The sequence below is a fragment of the Patella vulgata genome, chromosome 9 (assembly GCF_932274485.2).
Source record: "Patella vulgata chromosome 9, xgPatVulg1.2, whole genome shotgun sequence".
In the NCBI taxonomy this organism is placed as follows: Eukaryota; Metazoa; Mollusca; class Gastropoda; family Patellidae; genus Patella; species Patella vulgata.
In genome coordinates, this window is record NC_065887.2 from 10,019,934 (window position 1) to 10,039,663 (window position 19,730).

The 19,730-nt window shown below is 38.9% G+C and overlaps 1 protein-coding gene across 1 annotated transcript; it reads left to right on the top strand.

Moving 5' to 3' along the window:
• Positions 1-5,713: 5,713 nt before the first annotated feature.
• On the top strand, positions 5,714-12,024 carry LOC126832634 (chitin synthase chs-2; the record flags this gene model as incomplete). Its single annotated transcript, XM_050563487.1, has 4 exons — positions 5,714-5,927; positions 7,318-7,518; positions 10,774-11,171; positions 11,713-12,024. Coding segments are annotated over exons 1-4 (1,119 nt in total), but the record flags the coding sequence as incomplete, so codon positions are not given.
• Between the last annotated feature and the right edge of the window lie 7,706 nt (positions 12,025-19,730).

Genomic DNA, 19,730 nt, shown 5'->3' on the forward strand with positions numbered 1-19,730 from the left:
AGCTAAAATAAAATACTTCATAGAAAATATCAGTTGTAAAATCTATTGAAAACCGATTTGGAATCCAATTGTGATTCCCCTAATTATATTTTGTGTGCAATACCGTCAGTTTTTTTGTCCGATAAAAACATTCAAAAATAGAAAGCATGATCAATATTCTTACAAATATGTGTAAATATTTTGTTGGCAGGATGTTGATGCACCTTGGACTAAAGTTGATGATGCTGGTGATACTATCGAGGAGTTTGATTTGATGGACACAAGTAAAATCAGAACAGATAATACACCTTTTATATATATCTGTGCTACCATGTGGCATGAAACAGAGAATGAGATGATACAAGTATTGAGATCACTTTTCAGGTAATTCTGGGATGTCTGATTGTGAGTATTTGGAATTATTCGAATTGAGAGATTAGCAGATTGTTTTCATGAGGAGAGAGAGAGAGAGAGAGATGGGGGTTTAACGTTTCCCGCGAGTCGACCTGTATACTACCACTGCTAAAGACCAAATACGCAGGGTAATTACCAAATACAATTATATCGTGTATTAGTCCAGAAATGGCTCTGATACGCGATTGTAACACCCTTGACCTAACAATCGCCAACTCCAAACCCTTTGTCGGGTGAGAGATTTGGATGGCCGAATAGTTAGCCCGTGTGCGTTGTATAATAAGGTATGTATTGAGTCAACTGGCGTGGTTTCGATTCCCCGGTTGTACGTGACAAGGAGTAGGGTCGCCTGTCCAACCTCGTGGGTTTTCTCCGGATCCTCCGGTTTCCTCCCACTGTTAAAGACCCCTATGCGTAAGAGAATTATTGAAATAAAATTGAACCATATGTTAGTCCCGAAATTACCTAGTTTGTGTCGAGTGGACGTTAAACCCCATTTCTCTCTCTCTCCCTTGTCGGGTGAGGTTTTAAGATGGTTGAGAGAGAGAAAGAGAGAGAGAGAGGGGGGAAAATTTATTTCATTAATTCGCTTGCGTGTAGGGGTATTTAGTAGTGGGAGGAAACCGGACGGCCCGGAGAAAATCCACGAGGTTAAACAAGCGACCCTACTCCTTGTCACGTACATCCGGGAATTCGAAACCACGCCAGTTGACTCAATGACAGGCCTTATGGTACGTGCTAACCATTCGGCCATCCAACCCCCCTGACAAGAACGAACCGGTCGACATATTGATAATGGCGCCGTGATGTACTTTACATGTATGTTAGCAGTTTAATCTCTACTTGACCCGATATTTTATATGACATATTTAGGTTTATATATTTATTTATTTATTTACCTTCAGTTTATGAGTACTTGATCTTTAACAGAAACTCCGTGACACTTAACTTTTGTGGACATAAAAACTGTTAACACACCCACCCTAATCTGGGCGTAAATCAATTCGAATCAAGCTGATTACATCCCCATCTCTGATTATATTCCATATCCCCAATACAATAATTCGACAGTTATTCCATATCACCGATACAATAATTCGACAGTTATTCCATATCACCAATACAATAATTCGACAGTTATTCCATTTATTTACCTTCAGTTTATGAGTACTTGATCTTTAACAGAAACTCCGTGACACTTAACTTTTGTGGACATAAAAACTGTTAACACACCCACCCTAATCTGGGCGTAAATCAATTCGAATCAAGCTGATTACATCCCCATCTCTGATTATATTCCATATCCCTAATACAATAATTCGACAGTTATTCCATATCACCGATACAATAATTCGACAGTTATTCCATATCACCAATACAATAATTCGACAGTTATTCCATATTCCCAATACAATAATTCGACAGTTATTCCATATCCCCAATACAATAATTCTGCATCGCTGAATCTATACAAATCAGTCATATAATTTTGATACAAGGTTTCGAAGTCTCGAATACCGATAGACGAGGGGACCCCAAATTAGATCGATCGGCTCCTGTCATATCTAGCTATAGAATCCCAATCAGTTATTTCTTTTCAAATATATATAATTTTTAATCTTACTTCCTAAGGAATTTCTTATCCTAAAATGAAATGGAAAACTTAGCAACGTGTGCTATGATGGAAAATTTGATCGGATAGTGGCTACGGCAGGGGGAACCACGCCGAAAAATCTAAAGGAACTCTCTCGTCCTATTTATAGATATCATCTCTCTTTAAATTTAGCTGTTTTATTAATTCTTTTGACAAAACTCAAAGGAATTTTTATGATGAATATTCGTGATTTTGAGGCGTAAGGAGATGAGCATGTATGCAGCCATGTGATTCTACATTTCGGATATTTCTTGATTGTCCTTTAATATGTGCAGTAAATATATATCTGTTACATACAACTTTTCAATCGGATTAAAATACAGATCTATATTTCGTTTCGTTTTTTTTATACTTTCGATGGCCTGCACTGTAGTGATAGGTCGCGGCAGAGGTCATACGAATGGCTTTTTACCCTATGACGTCAGATATTGATTGATCATCCAGCGTTGACGTTTCAAGTGGTTTACCCACATTTCGTGCACAGTACGCCAAGAACTTGTCGTAACAGGCGACTTCTTTGGCTAATTCCCCACATTAACCAGAACGCGGCTTATGTAATAACTCTTCCAGATCCTAGTGTAGTGAAGACAAGTAAAACGAAATTTTGAACTATAAAAAATGAAACGAAATAGGATCTGTGTTTTAATCAGATTGACAACTTTTATTTCAGTTGTTCACCTGTGTATACGTTTGTTTTTCTTCAGGTTAGACGAGGATCAAAGTGCTCGTAGGAAAGCTGTCAAAGCGTTTGAGATAGATGCTGACTACTATGAATTTGAAGGTAGAATTTTATGGCTAGAACGCTAGACCATCCCTAGTTGTTGACATATTTAGTTTCGGATATTTTGTTTTTCGGAAATTATAGTTATTGTGTTGCTAGGGATACATGGATTGGCGGTTTATCCCTAATTGTTAATGTATTTCGTTTCGGATATTTTGTTTTGCGGAAATTATAGTTAGTCTAGCGCTAGACAAGGATTGGCGGTAATGCAGTGGGTGTATAAAGATTTAGGTCTAAATATTGAGGCCACCTGCAGATTTCGTCATGGTCACGAGATGTAAACATAGCTAGCGCTAACCCTAACGATAACCCTAGACCTAGCCCTATCTCTTACCTTAACCAACAATCACGTGCCCTAACACTATTTACATCTCGCAACCTTGACGAAATCGGCAGGTGGCCTTAATATTTAAAACTGACCGGTGTAAACTCTTGGCGATGTGTGAGGTTCCACTAACTGGGTTATGATATTGTTACAGGTGACCGCGACTACCCTTGTAGTTGCTGGGTTATAATAGTGTGACAGGTGACCGCGACTACCCTTGTAGTTGCTGGGTTATAATAGTGTGACAGGTGACCGCGACTACCCTTGTATTTGTCTTTAATAGGATCTAAGATATGTCATTTGTCAGAGGACTAGCTTGCAACGTCACCTTTTGGTCCATGCACAGAAAGCACCAGTTGCTTTTGAAATTCCCCAAGCGTTCGAAACGGCAGTATATTTAGTTAGCATGGCTCTTTTACGAATTTGTTTACATATTCAGGCACCTGGAAACGGCTGTCTGATAAAACTCCACAAAGTCGCAATATGTAATGGAAATAAATTTACATGTATATATTTGAATTATTTTAAACTGTATTTTAAAATGGATTTACTTATTAACGTTATTAGACACGCGTTATTTTTATCTGATGCCCGAAAGTAGTGGTGGTGGGGTATTTCACCGAGTATTGATAGTAGAGTTAAATATTGCGAATAAAATATTATTTTAGTTGAATAAATGAAGTTAGTTGTTGAAGCCTAATGCTTGGGGTGGTGGGGCATAGCCCAATAGCAACCCACTCACTAGGTACGCTATTATGGACGGCTACCCCCCCCCCCCCATCATCCGCGTATTTCCATACAGGCTTCCACCGCGCTGTTTCAAACTTGATGGCCGCCATGTTTAATTTATTTCGGGACTTCTACTGAGTGTATGTTTATTTACGTTTATATTTTTGTTCTAGCTCACATTTTCTTTGATGATGCTTTTGAATCTCATGGTGATGAAGAATTTGATTATGAAGTAAATGAGTTCGTGACGATGCTCACACGAGTCATATATGTAGCTGCTGAGTAAGTTAAACAGGCGCATGCTCAGAGGAGTCAGGACCCTCCCGTGCTCGACAGAGCATTTTGTTTTCTCCTACTATCGTCCGAGGCAATTCAGTCCTATACGCATGTTTGAACCGAAATGATCAGAAATATTGTACAAGAGCTTTTGATTTGTTCCAATTCGCTATGTCTCCAGCGTGCAACATCCGCCCCATTAGCTTCTCAAATCTCTAGACACATCCATGTTACATCATATACCTATATCATTACATATTTCCACATTTTAATGTCTTCAGGTCAGAAATACTATCCCATCTTTATCCATCTTCTTTGTACAATTGACTACACTTTACAATTGTTTGAAATGATTTAACTGTTTCTTGGTTGGAATATGTAAACTCATTCTCTCTGGAATAAATAAGAATAAGTACCAGCGATATTTTGTATTGCTTTATTTCAGTACACAGCATAGAACTACCATGAACATCCCACCACCAACTAAGATACCAACACCTTATGGTGGGAGGTTGATCTGGACATTACCAGGAGGAAATACTTTAACCGCACATCTAAAGGATAAAACGAAGATACGACATCGTAAAAGATGGAGTCAGGTTAGTGAATTGGGAATGGTAGGCTACAGGGTTTATGGTCTTTACATAAACTGTAGGTAGTCGAATTTTAATTTTAATGATTCTTTATCGGTGTGAGGGTACAAGAGAACCCGGAGAAAATCCATGAGTCTGGGTAGGCCACCCTACTGCTTATTACATACAAACGAGACATTGATACCACAAAACTTGAATCGATGAGCACTCTGATTACAATACAAATCTATATTTCGTTTCGTTTTTTATACTTTCGATGGCCTACACAACATGATGGTCTGACAGGCCGCGTCAGGGGTCATACGAGCGACTGTTGACCCTATGACGTCAGACATTGATTAATCAATCAGTGTTGACGTTTCTAGTGGTTTACCCACAGTTCCGTGCACCACATGCCAAGAACTCACCGAACAGACCGTTTCATTGGCTAATCCCTCACATCATCCAGAATGCGGAATATATAACAACTCTTCCAGATCCTAGTAAAGACAAGTAAAACGAAATTTTGAACTATAAAAAAATGAAACGAAATAGGATCTGTGTTTTAATCAGATTGATCGATGAGAAACCTTACGATCTTACTTAACAGTGCTGGATTTAGATTAAGAGAGGTCCTAGGTTATTGCACTGATGGTGACCCTTACAACCACGCAGAAAGATGAAAGCGTGTTTTAAACACAATTAATCAAAACCGAGGACGTTAAAGGACAATATTGGAATGTGTTTAACCAGCTCTAACACATATGTGATAATGACTTGCACCAATATTGTCCTTTATAGTGTGTTCAAGATTGTGTGTAAAAAAGGGGGACATAGGACAATGTAAGCAATATCATAAACCATGGTTGGAGTCCCCCTACATCTTGAGGTACTAGCTTGCAACCTGCCAATTTTAGGCTAGTCGTGCACTCTATCTAAAGCGCATGCGTTAAACGATGTATAGCTGTTCGTTGTTATTTTGTCAGGTTATGTATCTTTACTATTTCCTGGCCAATCAACTCATGTCCTTACCTATAACACTAGAGAGGAAGAAGAAACGAGCCGAAAATACATTCTTGTTAGCTTTAGATGGTGACGTAGATTTTCAACCCGAGGCTTTAAGGATGTTGGTTGATCGGATGAAGAAAAACCCAAAGGTTGGTGCAGCATGTGGTCGAATTCATCCTATTGGTTCAGGTAAATATCTGTTTCTATAGATTTAAAAAATCACCTTTGTAGGCCAATTTGCTGGTGACCATTGCACCGATATTGGTATATGCCAAGTTCAGTCCCTGTGAATGCCTGAATAATATAACGAGGTGAGCAAGGTCTTATTTTCTCACTAAGGGGGGGGGGGGGGGTGGATGGCGGAATGGTTAGCGTGCGCGCGCTGTATCATACAGTCTGTCATTGAGTCGACTGGCGTGGTTTCGAATCCCCGGTTGTACGTGGCAAGGAGTAGGGGCGCCTGTCCAACCTCGTGGGTTTTCTCCGGGTCCTCCGGTTTCCTCCCACTGCTAAAGACCCCTACGCGCAAGCGAATTATGGAAATAAAATTAAACCATATGTTAGTCCCGAGATGACCTAGTTTGTGTCGAGTGGACGTTAAACCCCATTTCTCTCTCTCTCTCTTTTTCTCACTAAGATATTCAGTTATATTGTTCGGGCGTTCAAAGGGACTGACACGCGACCGTTTAGCAGTAAAAAGTTGCCCAGTAAGATTGACTTAGAAGCGATTAGATTTTCGACACGGATTCAATAGGACAGTTCCTGAACGTACAGGGCGAGTGTAATGAGACCTACGTTCAGAGCTGAACTAATATGTGAGATGCAGTGTAGAGAACCATGGCCATAAAGACACAACGAAAAACGATTTAATTTTAGCTAGTATAAATAAATAAATACAAAAAATAGATAAATAAATAAATATACCAGAACCAATGGCCGCCGCTATCATGAGGATCGGGTTTAGATGAAGAGATGAACTATGGTGTTTTAACCACAATTGAGTCAAGTCGGGGATGGTGACGGGTGCTTAAGACTACAGGGCGTAATGTAAGAAAAACTGATGACAGTGTCAAACATATTAAACACATTGACCTGCCAAGTTTTAAGGTAACTCTTAGATCTTGAGGCCCTAGGCTTCAACCTTCCAAGCATATAGGTAAATCCTGGATCTTGAGACCCTAGGCTTCAGCTTGCCAAGCCTATAGGTAAATCCAGCGCTGACCGCTATAAATGAACGTCAGATGTTTTGTCATCCAGAAAATAAGAAACATAATAAACGAAACGGAAAAGGAGAACACGTTAATAATCTTAGAATAAGTAAGTAAAGGATCCCCTAACCCAAAATAATAACAGAGGCTAGTGTAGATTTAGGCGAGATTTAATGATAACGTTTTGGTCTTTAATCGCCCTTCATCAGATACAATACTGATCAGTCAAGCATCTTCCGATCGTCCAGAAGACAGTTGCCACATAGAATCCTTCCACCTACATCACATCTTAGGTTTTAGCAGCTGTTCACCGGTCTACGGCTTCGAATTAATAATCTTCCATGCAAATGCATAATAGAATTATTTTACAGGACCAATGGTGTGGTATCAGAAGTTTGAGTATGCTGTAAGTCATTGGCTACAAAAAGCTACTGAACACATTATCGGCTGTGTTCTGTGTAGTCCTGGATGTTTCAGTTTGTTCCGTGGTTCAGCTCTGATGGATGACAACGTCATGAAGAAATACACAACTCCACCAACCGAACCTCGCCATTACGTACAATATGACCAGGGTAAGACAATTCAACAATCACAACATCGATGAAAATACTTTATCGAGGCCTCCCCTCGAATGTAATGCCCCATGTCATTAACCATACAAGATTCTCCAATATTATTTCACTTCTCTTTCTAATTTGGGCAGAGCTGTGAGTATTATCTGTTCACTTAAAGGTGTATTATGCGAGGTTTAGGTAAAGAGGTCACTGTTCTTGGTATAATAGTTTGAAAATAGATAATGAAAAATTAATATGTTATGAATACTTTATTCTGAGCGAAGTCATGAGTGTCTGAAGTTTTAACACGACCGTCTCGATTGTCGAGTAGCATTGCTAAGATAATAAACAAATTCTCGATTAATCGTGTCGTCGTTAAATTTTAAATTTCGAAAGGGGTCTATTCCATTCAATATCTAAGCCATCAGATGATAATTTAGATAATTTATGTGTCAAGAGGGTGCTAATCCATTAAATATCTAAGCCATCCAACGGTTTAGAGAGTTGATTATGGGTTTGTCATGTGAACACGTTGAAACTAAAAAAAATGCCGGCAATAGGAAGACTTACTTCTTACTTACTGCATCTGACGCGAGTATCACTATATAGCTTTTTATCGAGGGGTGAAGTCCGAGATTCGGCACACATGAGACAAAGGGAAGATCCCATGTATTTGCTGTGTTAGTACTTGAGGCGGGGTTGGGTGGCCGAATTAATAACGCGTGCGCGTTGCATCATAATTTTTTTGAGGTGGCGTGGTTTCGATTCTCCGCATGTACATGACAAGGAGAATGGCGGTCTGTCCAAACTCGTGGGTTTTCCCCGGGTTCTCCGGTTTCTTCCCACTGTTAGTCCCGATATGACCTAGTTTGTGTCGAGTGAACGCGCTTAACTCTCATCAAGATCAAGAACTCATAAAGTGAAGGTAAATAAATAAATAAACGTAAATTTATAAACGTAAATATGTCATATAAAATATTGGGTCAAGTAGAGATTAAACTGCTAACATACATGTAAGGTACGTAGGGCGCCATATCACTATGTCCACCGGTTCGTTCTTGTCTGGTGGGTTTGGATGGCCGAATGGTTAGCACGCGCGCGCTGTATCATAAGGTCTGTGATTTAGTTAACTGGCGTGGTTTCAATTCCCTAGTTGTACGTGACGAGTAGCTCGTGGGTTTTCTCAGGGTCATCCAGTTTCCTCGAACTGTTAAAGGCCCCTACGCGCAAGCGAATTATTGAAATAAAATTGAACCATGTGCTAATCCCGAAATGACCTAGTTTGTGCCGAGTGGACGTTAAACCCCATTTCTCTCTCTCTTTCTCACTATCTCTCTCTCTCTGGTTGGGATATGATACGTTGTGATCATCTGATATAACTAAGTCTAAAAAGGTCGATCAGATTCACTTGTATACGGTATGTTGACTTTGGGTTGTTTTTTTTTTGAAAATTCTTTCTTTGTTAAATATGTTACGTTTGTAGATAAAACCGTTGTTAACCAATGATCATTTATGAGTTCAAGAGTCAACGATGTAAATCCAAAATGAACAGTTAGTCATCATTATTGGCGTGTCTTATCACTAATCTAAATAACATAACAGTTGAAATCAAATAATATTATTTTAAAGAACACGCCTACTCAGAATAAGGTATTTTTGGTGGGCGTTCGTTAAATTCCTTGACAACAGTATTCGTAAATTGATTGTTAAAAGGTGTAACATCACTCTCTCTTGGTGTGTAATAACTAATCATGTTCCACATGTTGTTATCAGCTGATAATTGTAACTTTCATACAATGATACATACCAATATGTCTCGACGTCATCATTAAACATACATTATGCAAGAGCAAAATCTGCCTATTTCAGGTCTTTCTTTAGGCCTGAAATGGTATCTAAAGTATTAATTAGACATTAATTAACCTATCCAGGCCATAATCAACTCTAGATGGCAGCGCTAGCCTGCGATCTTTAGTGGATTGTAAGCCGATTTACTGCATAACTTTCCTTCTCGATTAAACAATTAATTGGATAATCGAGACTATGCTGTTTATCGTACTGACTTTAGTAATGATGACCGAGGCTTACGGGAATTTCAGTCGCTTAGTTCTCGGTTCACAGTGGATCAATTTGAATGAAATTTTCAGCAAATTGCCTTTACGTTATCTAGTTTTTAACTATTATAGTGAGAACTGCCAACTCGTTACCGAATCTCCCATAATGTATCTTTAATTATAGATTCAGATAAATATAAAATATATTCGGAACGGTTCACTCTGATTGGATTTAAACAATGTCGTTTCTTTTTATTTCTGATATTTTACTACAATAGTAATATAACGAAATTTAGTGATAAAACCAACGGGGATTCCCCTTTGAATTTGATTCTAGACGGAAGAAAACTTGTATATTTTACGATAATAAATGGTCGTGTTAGTAAATCAGCAATATTAAAGACATGCTTTCTAACGCACAATATATGTTTAGTTAAAATCCTGTTGTTCATTCTGAGGAGCTCTATAGGGGGGTTTGATGGCGTGGTTTCGAATCCCCGGTTGTACGTGACAAGGATTAGGGTCGCCTGTCCAACCTCGTGGGTTTTGTCCGGATCCTCCGTTTCCTCCCACTGCTAAAGACCCCTGTGCGCAAGCGAATTATTGAAATAAAAATAAAAACCATATGTTACTCCCGAAATGACCTAGTTTGCGTCGAGTGGACGTTAAACCCCAATTCTCTCTCTCTCTCTCTCTCTCTCTCTCTCTCTCTCTATCTGGGGAGCTCTATAAGAATTTCCCGATGTTGATTCCCCATGTCATGATTTGATTGGTTTCTTGTGAATGAGACTCATTGTCAGCGTCTCCCAATAACTATAACACGATCGCTATCAACGTGCTTACGTCATTCCAACTGACCTTTGACACGTCGGTTTTGTCTTCAGTTGGTAGCGTATCTATTTAATTACTACCAATGACCATAACACAATCATTATCAATGTGCTTACACCATTCCAATTGACCTTTGACACGTGGGTTGTGTCTTCAATTGGAAGCGTATCTATTTAATTACCCCCCATCATTATCAATGTGCTTACGTCATTTATTTGACCTTCTGACACGTAGGTTTTGTCTTCAATTGGTAGCGTATCTATTTAATTACCCCCCATCATTATCGCCATCCACGGGGTTTGACATGACAATGTACTTTCTTCCACATCTTGTAGCAGGTGATTGTCAATATAACTATAATATTATAGGGTCTGTTTATTTTGGTCAGGTGAGGACAGATGGCTGTGTACACTTTTACTACAACAAGGATACCGAGTTGAATATTGTGCGGCCTCCGACTCCTACACGTTCGCCCCAGAAGGATTTTACGAATTCTTTAACCAACGTCGGCGATGGACACCTTCCACAATGGCCAATATTCTTGATTTACTGAAGAACTGGAGAAGCGTAACAAGAAAGAATGAAGACATCTCGTGTCTGTACATACTCTACCAGATGGGACTGATGGCGTCATCAATTGTAACTCCTGGCACCATACTTCTGCTTATTGTTGGAGCTATCACTACAGCTTTTCCTGAACTACCATTGTTCGCTTCCCTAATCCTTAACGTGATACCCGTTGGAGTCTTTGTAATAATGTGTTTTACGGCAAAATCATCTACCCAGGTATAAACAACTATGCATCTACACCCGTGTCATAAAAAAAGACGGCTTTTGGGTTGGGAAGCCGCGGTGGGTCACTAACCAAGAGGTTCGTGGCTCGATCCCGTTGTTGGTCGAGAAAGTGTCCAGGGTCTTTGTCGCTTGTTTTTCTTTTGGCAAAATTTGCAAGACGGAGAGTTTGGAAGGGGACAATGTATAGTTGTTCGCATAAAAAGAAAAACCTAGACCCCATGTAAACTTTGGTGAGTGCGTACAAGAAGCATTGGCAGTTGGTATTTGATATAAGAGTAGGTCGTAGCGCCGCTGTCCGTGCAAAGTCTCCCTCACATCATGCAGTATGGTTTTCACCAGTCGTCATTAGCCCAGTCGGTACGCATAAAACTGTCGCTACATTTCATCAGTAATCAGTAAATCTTGCCACGATTAATGTAAAACTGAATAGTAATTAATACTACCAAATACTACCACATTATTCTGAGAAAAAAAACTAACATTACACACCAACTGACTTTAATACGAAATATCTTGTTTACTTTTCTTTCAGCTAGCGTATGCTGCTATTCTGTCTGTAATCTATAGTTTGGTCATGATGCTGGTTGTCGTTGGTCTCATTAAACAAGCAGCGGAGAATGGTTTCTGCTCAGTCAGCACAATATTCCTCGTGACTGTTATCGGGATATTCTTCATCACCGCAGTACTCCACCCTCAAGAGTTCACCTGCATCCTCCACGGATTCCTCTACTTTTTATCCATACCATCCATGTCTATGCTACTGATGATATACTCCCTAGGTAACTTGCACGTTGTTTCATGGGGAACTAGAGAGTCCAAGAAACCGATGACAACACAGCCTACCCCATCCAAAAAGGCCGAGTCATCAAATCCTCTGATGAAATGGTGGAATAATTTCACCGGTGACGGAATCGGATCCTCGGGTGTGGCATCATCTATGGGTAGTTTGCTGCAGTGCATGTGCTGTTCAAAAACTGTCGTTAACCAAGAAGATTCTAAACTTCAGTCAGTTATAGAACGTTTAGATGCTATGGAAAATAATTCCCAAATTGGAGAAAAAGAACATGTTACAGTACGACCTCCCCAGTCCAATAAGTCGGAGCAGAAATCAACCAAAAAGCGGAAATCCGGCAAATTTAGAATCTCCTGGGCACCAGGTAATGATTATTTTCAAATTTAGTATATTTAACGCTTGGAGATGCACATGGTAATCAAAGACTAATTTTATATATTAACGTGTTCATTGGGTAATGGTCATGCTGATGGTGTTGGTGTTATACATGGTGCTGGCGGGGTGTCGTGCTTGTGTTTGTGTGTGAGGCTTTAGCAATGTAAGCATCTAGTTTTACCTAAAATTGTAAAGTCTTTTTGTCAGACTATCAGAGCATCATGGTTAGTTGAATCGCCACACACAAGTTCGCAAATCGTCAGTATTTATGAAAAGAGTCGTAATCATTAAATATGAACGGCTATATGGCAGTCCAGTCGTGGTTATTTTAGATATATTAATATGCACTTTCCACCCCAATAAGTAGTGAAAAGAATCACCCTAGGACTAATTCGAAAAGTAGCATGAAATAAAATAAAACCAAGTACGAATAATCCAAACCATTAGACAAACTTCGAAATCGTAAAAATTGCATTGGCAAAATAGTGTAATCAGCAAATGGGCTGTTCACCATGTACACCATGTATAAAGGAACTCAATATGTTAAATGAATGAATGTCGTTCTGTATTCCAGATCAAGTAGAGGGATATTTCGTCTCCGTTACCAGCAACGAATCAAATAACCTAACCTGGCTTAAACAGGAAGAAATTGGTGATGGGACTGTGGAAGTTTTGGAGCAGAACGAAATCAATTTTTGGAACGATCTAATAGATACTTACTTATTCCCTCTTGAAAAAGATGAAAAACACGAGCAGAAGATGCAAGAGGATCTGCTAGAACTTAGAAACAAAACTTGTCTGTTCTTCTTTCTGATCAACGGTCTTTTTGTGGTTTTGGTATTCACTCTTGCAATGGTCGCTGAATCTACACCGAGCATTACTTATAAAATCCCTTGCGACAGTGAGAGCTTTAGAGGAGAGTCCATCGAACCGTTATCAGTAACATTTACATTAGTTTTTGGTCTTTTGCTGACCATTCAGTTCTTGTCAATGTTGTTTCATAGATTATCGACATTTTTACATATTGCTGCAAACACACGGTTCCGATCCGGGCGAACGCGTGACGGAGAGCTTGATGCCAACAAGATGACGATTGAAGAAGCTGTGAACCTGGTCAAAGACCTCCAAAGACCTAAAGACGAAGATTCAATCTCAACGACTTCCGAAGATTTTGACATGAGTGACACCGCTTCGCCTGATATCATGGAAGGCAAAGAAAATAGTAAATGGAAGCGACTTGCTAGCAGACGACACATGATAACTAGATTGTCCAATACTCCTAAAAATCTGGATAACAATTTTGCTCTGGAATTTGGGAAGCTTGTTACACAGATTGGTCTTGGTAGAGGAGCTGGTGACGCAAATAACCCTAAAGAACGTGCTGTTGGTTCGACAGTTAAAAACCTGGATAAGAAGTCTCTGTTTGCATTGACCAAAATTGTTCACTCAAATGACCGCTTTAGAAACACAGTAGCCCGGAAAGCGACGATGCTTCAGAAGAATCGAGAACTGTCAAAATCAGTGCAAGGTGACAGCAACACCCAAGAGAAACTGGTTCTTTCCGACAAATTACTTGGGAAAAGTAAAGTGAGACCTGTTCATTCTGAAGGTGGCGAACCCTCTCCAAGTCGAGTTTCATCTATCAATGACGAAAGTCCGTATGAAAACTTTGCATTGCGCATACGAGGGAAGCCCGTTGAAGAAACTGCTTCAACAACGTCCTTGTAAATATCAGTTGAAGAGATAATCGAATGTTTAGCGAGAGCTAATATCATATTGCGGTTGATTAAAATACAGATCTATATTTCGTTTTGGTTTTTTTATACTGTCGATGGCCTACACTACATGAATATCTGACAAGTTGTACTCGAAGGTCGTGTCAGGGATCGAACGAACGGCTTTTGATCCCATGACGTCAGACATTTATTAATCAATCAGCGTTGACGTTTCTAGTGGTTTACCCACAGTTCCGTGCATGGCACGCCAAGAAGTCGCCGTAACAGACCGTTTCATTGGCTTATCCCTTACTTCAATCAAAACGCCGGTAATATAACAACTCTCTACTGTAGTGAAGATCCTGGTGTAGTGAAGACAAGTAAAACGAAATTTTGAACTATAAAAAAACCGAAACGAATTAAGATATATGTTATAGTCAGATTGATATAGCTATATATTTATTCAGTATAATTTCATACTTACTGATAGATAATAGCATATTTCGGGTGCACAACTGCACATAGCTATATATTTAAATTACTAGAGAGAGTTGTGTGCTTACCAAGAGATAACAGCATATTTCGAATGTATATAGCTCTACATCTATTCAGTATCAGTAGTAGAGATAACCTTGTGCTTACCGAGAGATAATAACATTGTGAGTACATGTAGCTATACCAAGTGTTATGTATTAAAATACTTCTAATCCTCAATGCTTAGTTAACATGGCCTTCAAATGAATTGATCGAAGAAATAAACCCGTGTACTTGTGTTAGGTTACATACACATATATGTTTATAAATATCCATTGCCACATTATTAATATAACATGTATTTATTGCTTATTGCTGTATCATTTTTATTATATTTATATTACTGCATCATTAATATAATATGTATTTAACGTTGTATCATTAATATAATATAATATATAATATTTATATTCATGTATCTTTAATATAATATGTATATATTGCTGTATCATTAATATTATGTGTATTTATGAATGTATCATTAATATAATATGTATTTATTGATGCATTATTAATATAATATTTATATTGATGCATCATTAATACAATATTTATATTGATGCATCATTAATACAATATTTATATTGATGCATCATTAATATATTATATCTATATTCATTTATAATGTAAGTAAACTACGGATCAAAATAAACTATACCAGAAATAAATAGACCAAAATCTTAAAGGGTGCCATATTTCTCGCTTAAATGTAGCAATTGTTAAATTTTTAAAACTGAGAGTTTATGTGTCGCATGATATTTATGGATTTAAAAGAATAAAAGTCGCACAACTTTGAACTAAAACGTCATGGACTAAAAGCAAAACTCGGGGCATCACACGGACAGACAATCAGCAATGCGAACTAGCAATTACCATGGTATAAGGTGGCAACATCGCAATTTGCAAGGGTTGTTACTGACTACTGCAGGGATCCCAGCATCTGTGCGGACATTCTTTAAGAAGTCTCTTTCAGTATTTCCTAAATTAACTTGATGCATTTTCCTTTGATGGTTACTTTTTATGCAAATCATCTAACCTGGGCCGGGGATAGAGCTGGGCAAGTCAATAGGGGTTGAGGGGGGCGGGAGCGTGGATTAAGAACAAAGTGTAGGGTCCAGTGCGGCGCAAAGCCCCCTCACCCAAGATCATTTTGAAAAATAGATTAGATTTGGCATCTCGCCACAACATGGATTAGATCGTCTGTGAGATTTAGATTTAAAGATAACGTGCATGGATAATCGAGACTAAGTTTCCATTGTTGAATACCGTTGGTGCATGTTCTCCTACGTCTAAAGACACCTAAGCGTAAGCGAATTATTGAAATAAAATTGAACCTTATGTTTGTCTCGAAATGACCTAGTTTGTATTGAGTGGACGTTTTTAAAATGGCGGAAGTTATACTTTATGTGATTGGAATGTGAGCATGAAAGGGACAAGTTCATCTTCTGGCGATTCGGCTAAAATATGGTGTGGGGTCATCGCTAGCCCCCCTTAACACTTCCAACAAATTTCAAGTCTCTACGAGCACGGGAAGAACTAGGTGTAAGAAAGTACATTAGCACCCATCTCCTTTATTTATTTGTGTCATACATAACCAGGTCCATGTTTGAAATGTGAACAAACAAATGAAATGAAATGGGGTTTAACGTCCTACTGTTCTTCTCAGAATTATGATATCAGCAATTCGTCTTACAAAACTCCTTTTTATTTCTCCATTCTGTTACTGTGCAAATCGATATGCTTCCTAAACAACTCAAATATTTCCACATAACAACGCAAAATACTTATTTCATTATAACTTGTACGATAACTGTTATCTAAGCATGCAGTCAGTCTACAAAAAACGATACGAAAAACTTCCTGGTTAAAAATAATCTAATCTGTGGATTTTTTGTTAATCGGCAGCTCATGCATTAGATAAAACAAAACGTACCCCAACGTCACCTATTCTGATTAGACTAGGAGTATGTCGTTGAGAAAAGAGGACGGTTACTTTTAAGAGTAGGATACTCGGGAATACGAAAAACATCAAAACGCCAACAACACCCGATCTTACAACCAGAAAGATGAATTTCCTACCGAGACGTCCATTGTTTAACTTCAATTTACCCAAAGCAAAGTTTGAAAACAGTGATACGACAGAAGATGATTCATCGGATATTTCGAACCCTCCAGAGGATTATGATACAGAAAATGATATAGATAATTATAAGAACGACAGTGATGTTAATCCCAGTGATTTAGAATATGAACAGAATCGTGAAAATGCAGATGTCGATGCATCGTGAGTATAATATTGGTGATTCACTAGGGGAGAGAGAGAGAGAGAGAGAGAGAGAGAGAGATTGGGTTTAACGTCCACTCGATACGTCCACTGGATATAATCATGAAATGATATTAACGTGGTGTGAGGGAGGGGAGTGTGTGTGTGGGTGGGTGGTGGGGGTGTCTTGAAAAAGGAAGGGAAAGGAGTTTAACGCCTCATTGACACAGTAATGTGGTTATTTTGAGACTAACATGGTCAAAGAAGAAATTTGCCGAGGCAGAGATTATTTTACCTGTAGGCTAACGAGTACTTGTTGTCCCACCCGGACGACTAGACAGCCCTGTAAACCCCACCGCATTGGTTTAATCCTTTTAAGATAAGTAAAGTCTAGTTTACCCCTGGCAGTTGGAAATACTGAGATATTTCCACGCATGGAGCGGTGTAGGATCCTAGCCACGACCTTGGTTGTTTGTAAAATTATATAGTATTCATCAAAACTGATACAGCCTACGATATAATTGTCTTGTGGGGTTGGATGGCCGAATGGTTAGCACGTACGCGCTGTATCAAAAGGCCTGTCATCGAGTCAACTGGCGTGGTTTCGAATCCCCGGTTGTACGTGACAAGGAGTAGGGTCGCCTGTCCAACCTCGTGGGGTTTCTCTCCCCCTCTCTCTCTCTCTCGCTCGCTCTCTATCTCTCTTTATCAAAGGAACTAGTTTATTTAAAGTAGAAATTGTTCAGGAACTTTTGAAACCACTAAAACTGTTTACGACTGGAAAAAAAAATTACAAGTGAAAATTTAAATAGTATAGCTATGGATGGACAGATTTCTCTCAAATTTCTGCAGTCTAACTTTAAAGCCTACAATGCAAACTCCATTCACTAGCCCGGTTGGTACAGAAGAGTAGGACGCTATAAACCCCATTTCATATCATGTCTCATGAAATTGTATAGTCAATTCGAATCATATCTCTCTCTTTTTTTAAATCTGTCGCATTGTATTATGAATCTGGTTTAACGTATATTTGACAGAACAATGAAGCGAACAGTGTCTAGTACTACGGATAGGAAAACCCCGAGGTCCTGTGTATACATTGACGTACATGTAAAATGGCAACCTATCGATATAGCATGTCGACGAAAACAAAAAAAAAATATATCGATATAGTTTGCACCTAAATTTGGATACATCATCAATTGGAATGACTTATAAAACCCGAAATATGTTTGAAAATTCTCCAAAATTTCGAAGTTCGAAAAAAAACAGATTACAAAATATAAAAGATATAAGTACGGTCAGTGGGTTATATGAAATGAAATGAAATGGGGTTTTAAAAAGCCCTAATGTTCTGCATCAATTGGGCTAATGAAGACTGACATACGCAATACAGTGTTCTATAAAGGAAACGAATATATCGAATTCCAACTGCCAAGGGATATTTTACGTGCACGCCAATGTGTATACGGGACCTCGGTTTTTCGCCCCATCCGAACGACTAGACATCTGTTCTTTTCAGGCCCTCCGTCCTTCACCACTGACAAGGGGAAACCACGTCGGGAAATCTCGATGAAATTTCTCGGCCAACACGGAATCGAACCTGCGACCTCCAGGCCAGCGAACCAGCATCTTACTCATTTAGCCACATTTTCCTCCTTGGTGGGGTATATGACAGAGTGGGCTAACTCACCATTTAGATCATAAAGTTTGCCATCGATTCGGGGATGGGTAATGGGTGCGCTTTGGGTCAGATGGTCTGTCATTAAGTCAAGTAGCGTCCTGCTGTAACAGAACAGCTATGAATTTTTCATACGTGATACGGCACACAGATACGGCAGCACGTATTGAACAGCTTTCATACGGAAAAGGTCCGTATAACATCGTTGTCTTTTTATCGCATTTTCTGATATTTTTAGACGCTGAAATGTTGTGTCATAGCGTTTTTATGAATCTATGTGTATCCTAGAACACGAAGGTGTATATTTGATGTGATTTTAACCATGATAAAGACTGGAATTTAATCATTATTTTTTATGAGTTTTTCTCGGAATTATCATATTTTTCCCGTTTGTCTGTTTGCATGTTGATTGATCTACGTGCTAAATTGAGAGAGGTGGGAGCATGCAAATCTGTAAATGATGTGATTCTACGGTAAAGGGCTATAAACTTTCTAAAATTAGAGAAACCAAAAATTACATTTGTAGGTTAGGCACTTGACTCGCACAGATGGTGATTTTGGTAGATAATCGCCATCATGTTGTAATAGAACTAAGCTCAGCTCAGCTATTCATACCTGCCAAAACCCTAAAGGTCCGTTCATACTACATCCGTATCCGTATCGTATACGTGATACGTTGCGTCAAGAACACAACATGGACAAGACAGAGGAAATAATCATCTTTGTGGAGGGAAATCCCATACTATTTGCCAAAACAGAAAACAATTACAAAGACACAACCAAGTTCATGGACCCCTACTCTCTTTTTTCTCTTTCGTCTTTGGGTCCACAAATACAAAAGAAAGATTTCCTCTGTGTCACTGTCAGAGACTCCATGATTGCAAATGACAATATGTTATCTCTGACAGACAATTCAGCCTTGAAAGAGAGTAGGGGTCCATGAACTGTTACAAAGAAGAAAGAAATATGGAGCATATACCACAACCTGGTTCAAGAATTGTATTTTCATCCGGACAAATTCAGACAATATTTCCTCTGTCTTGTCCATGTTGTGTTCTTCACAAGACAACACAAATCCACAGCACACAAGGCCAGGCTTTTCTTGGAATGGATTGAGTTTCTATTTGGGGAGATGATGTAATAAGGGGAAAGTACTCGCTGATTGGCTAAAGCTCGGCTCACTAGCCGA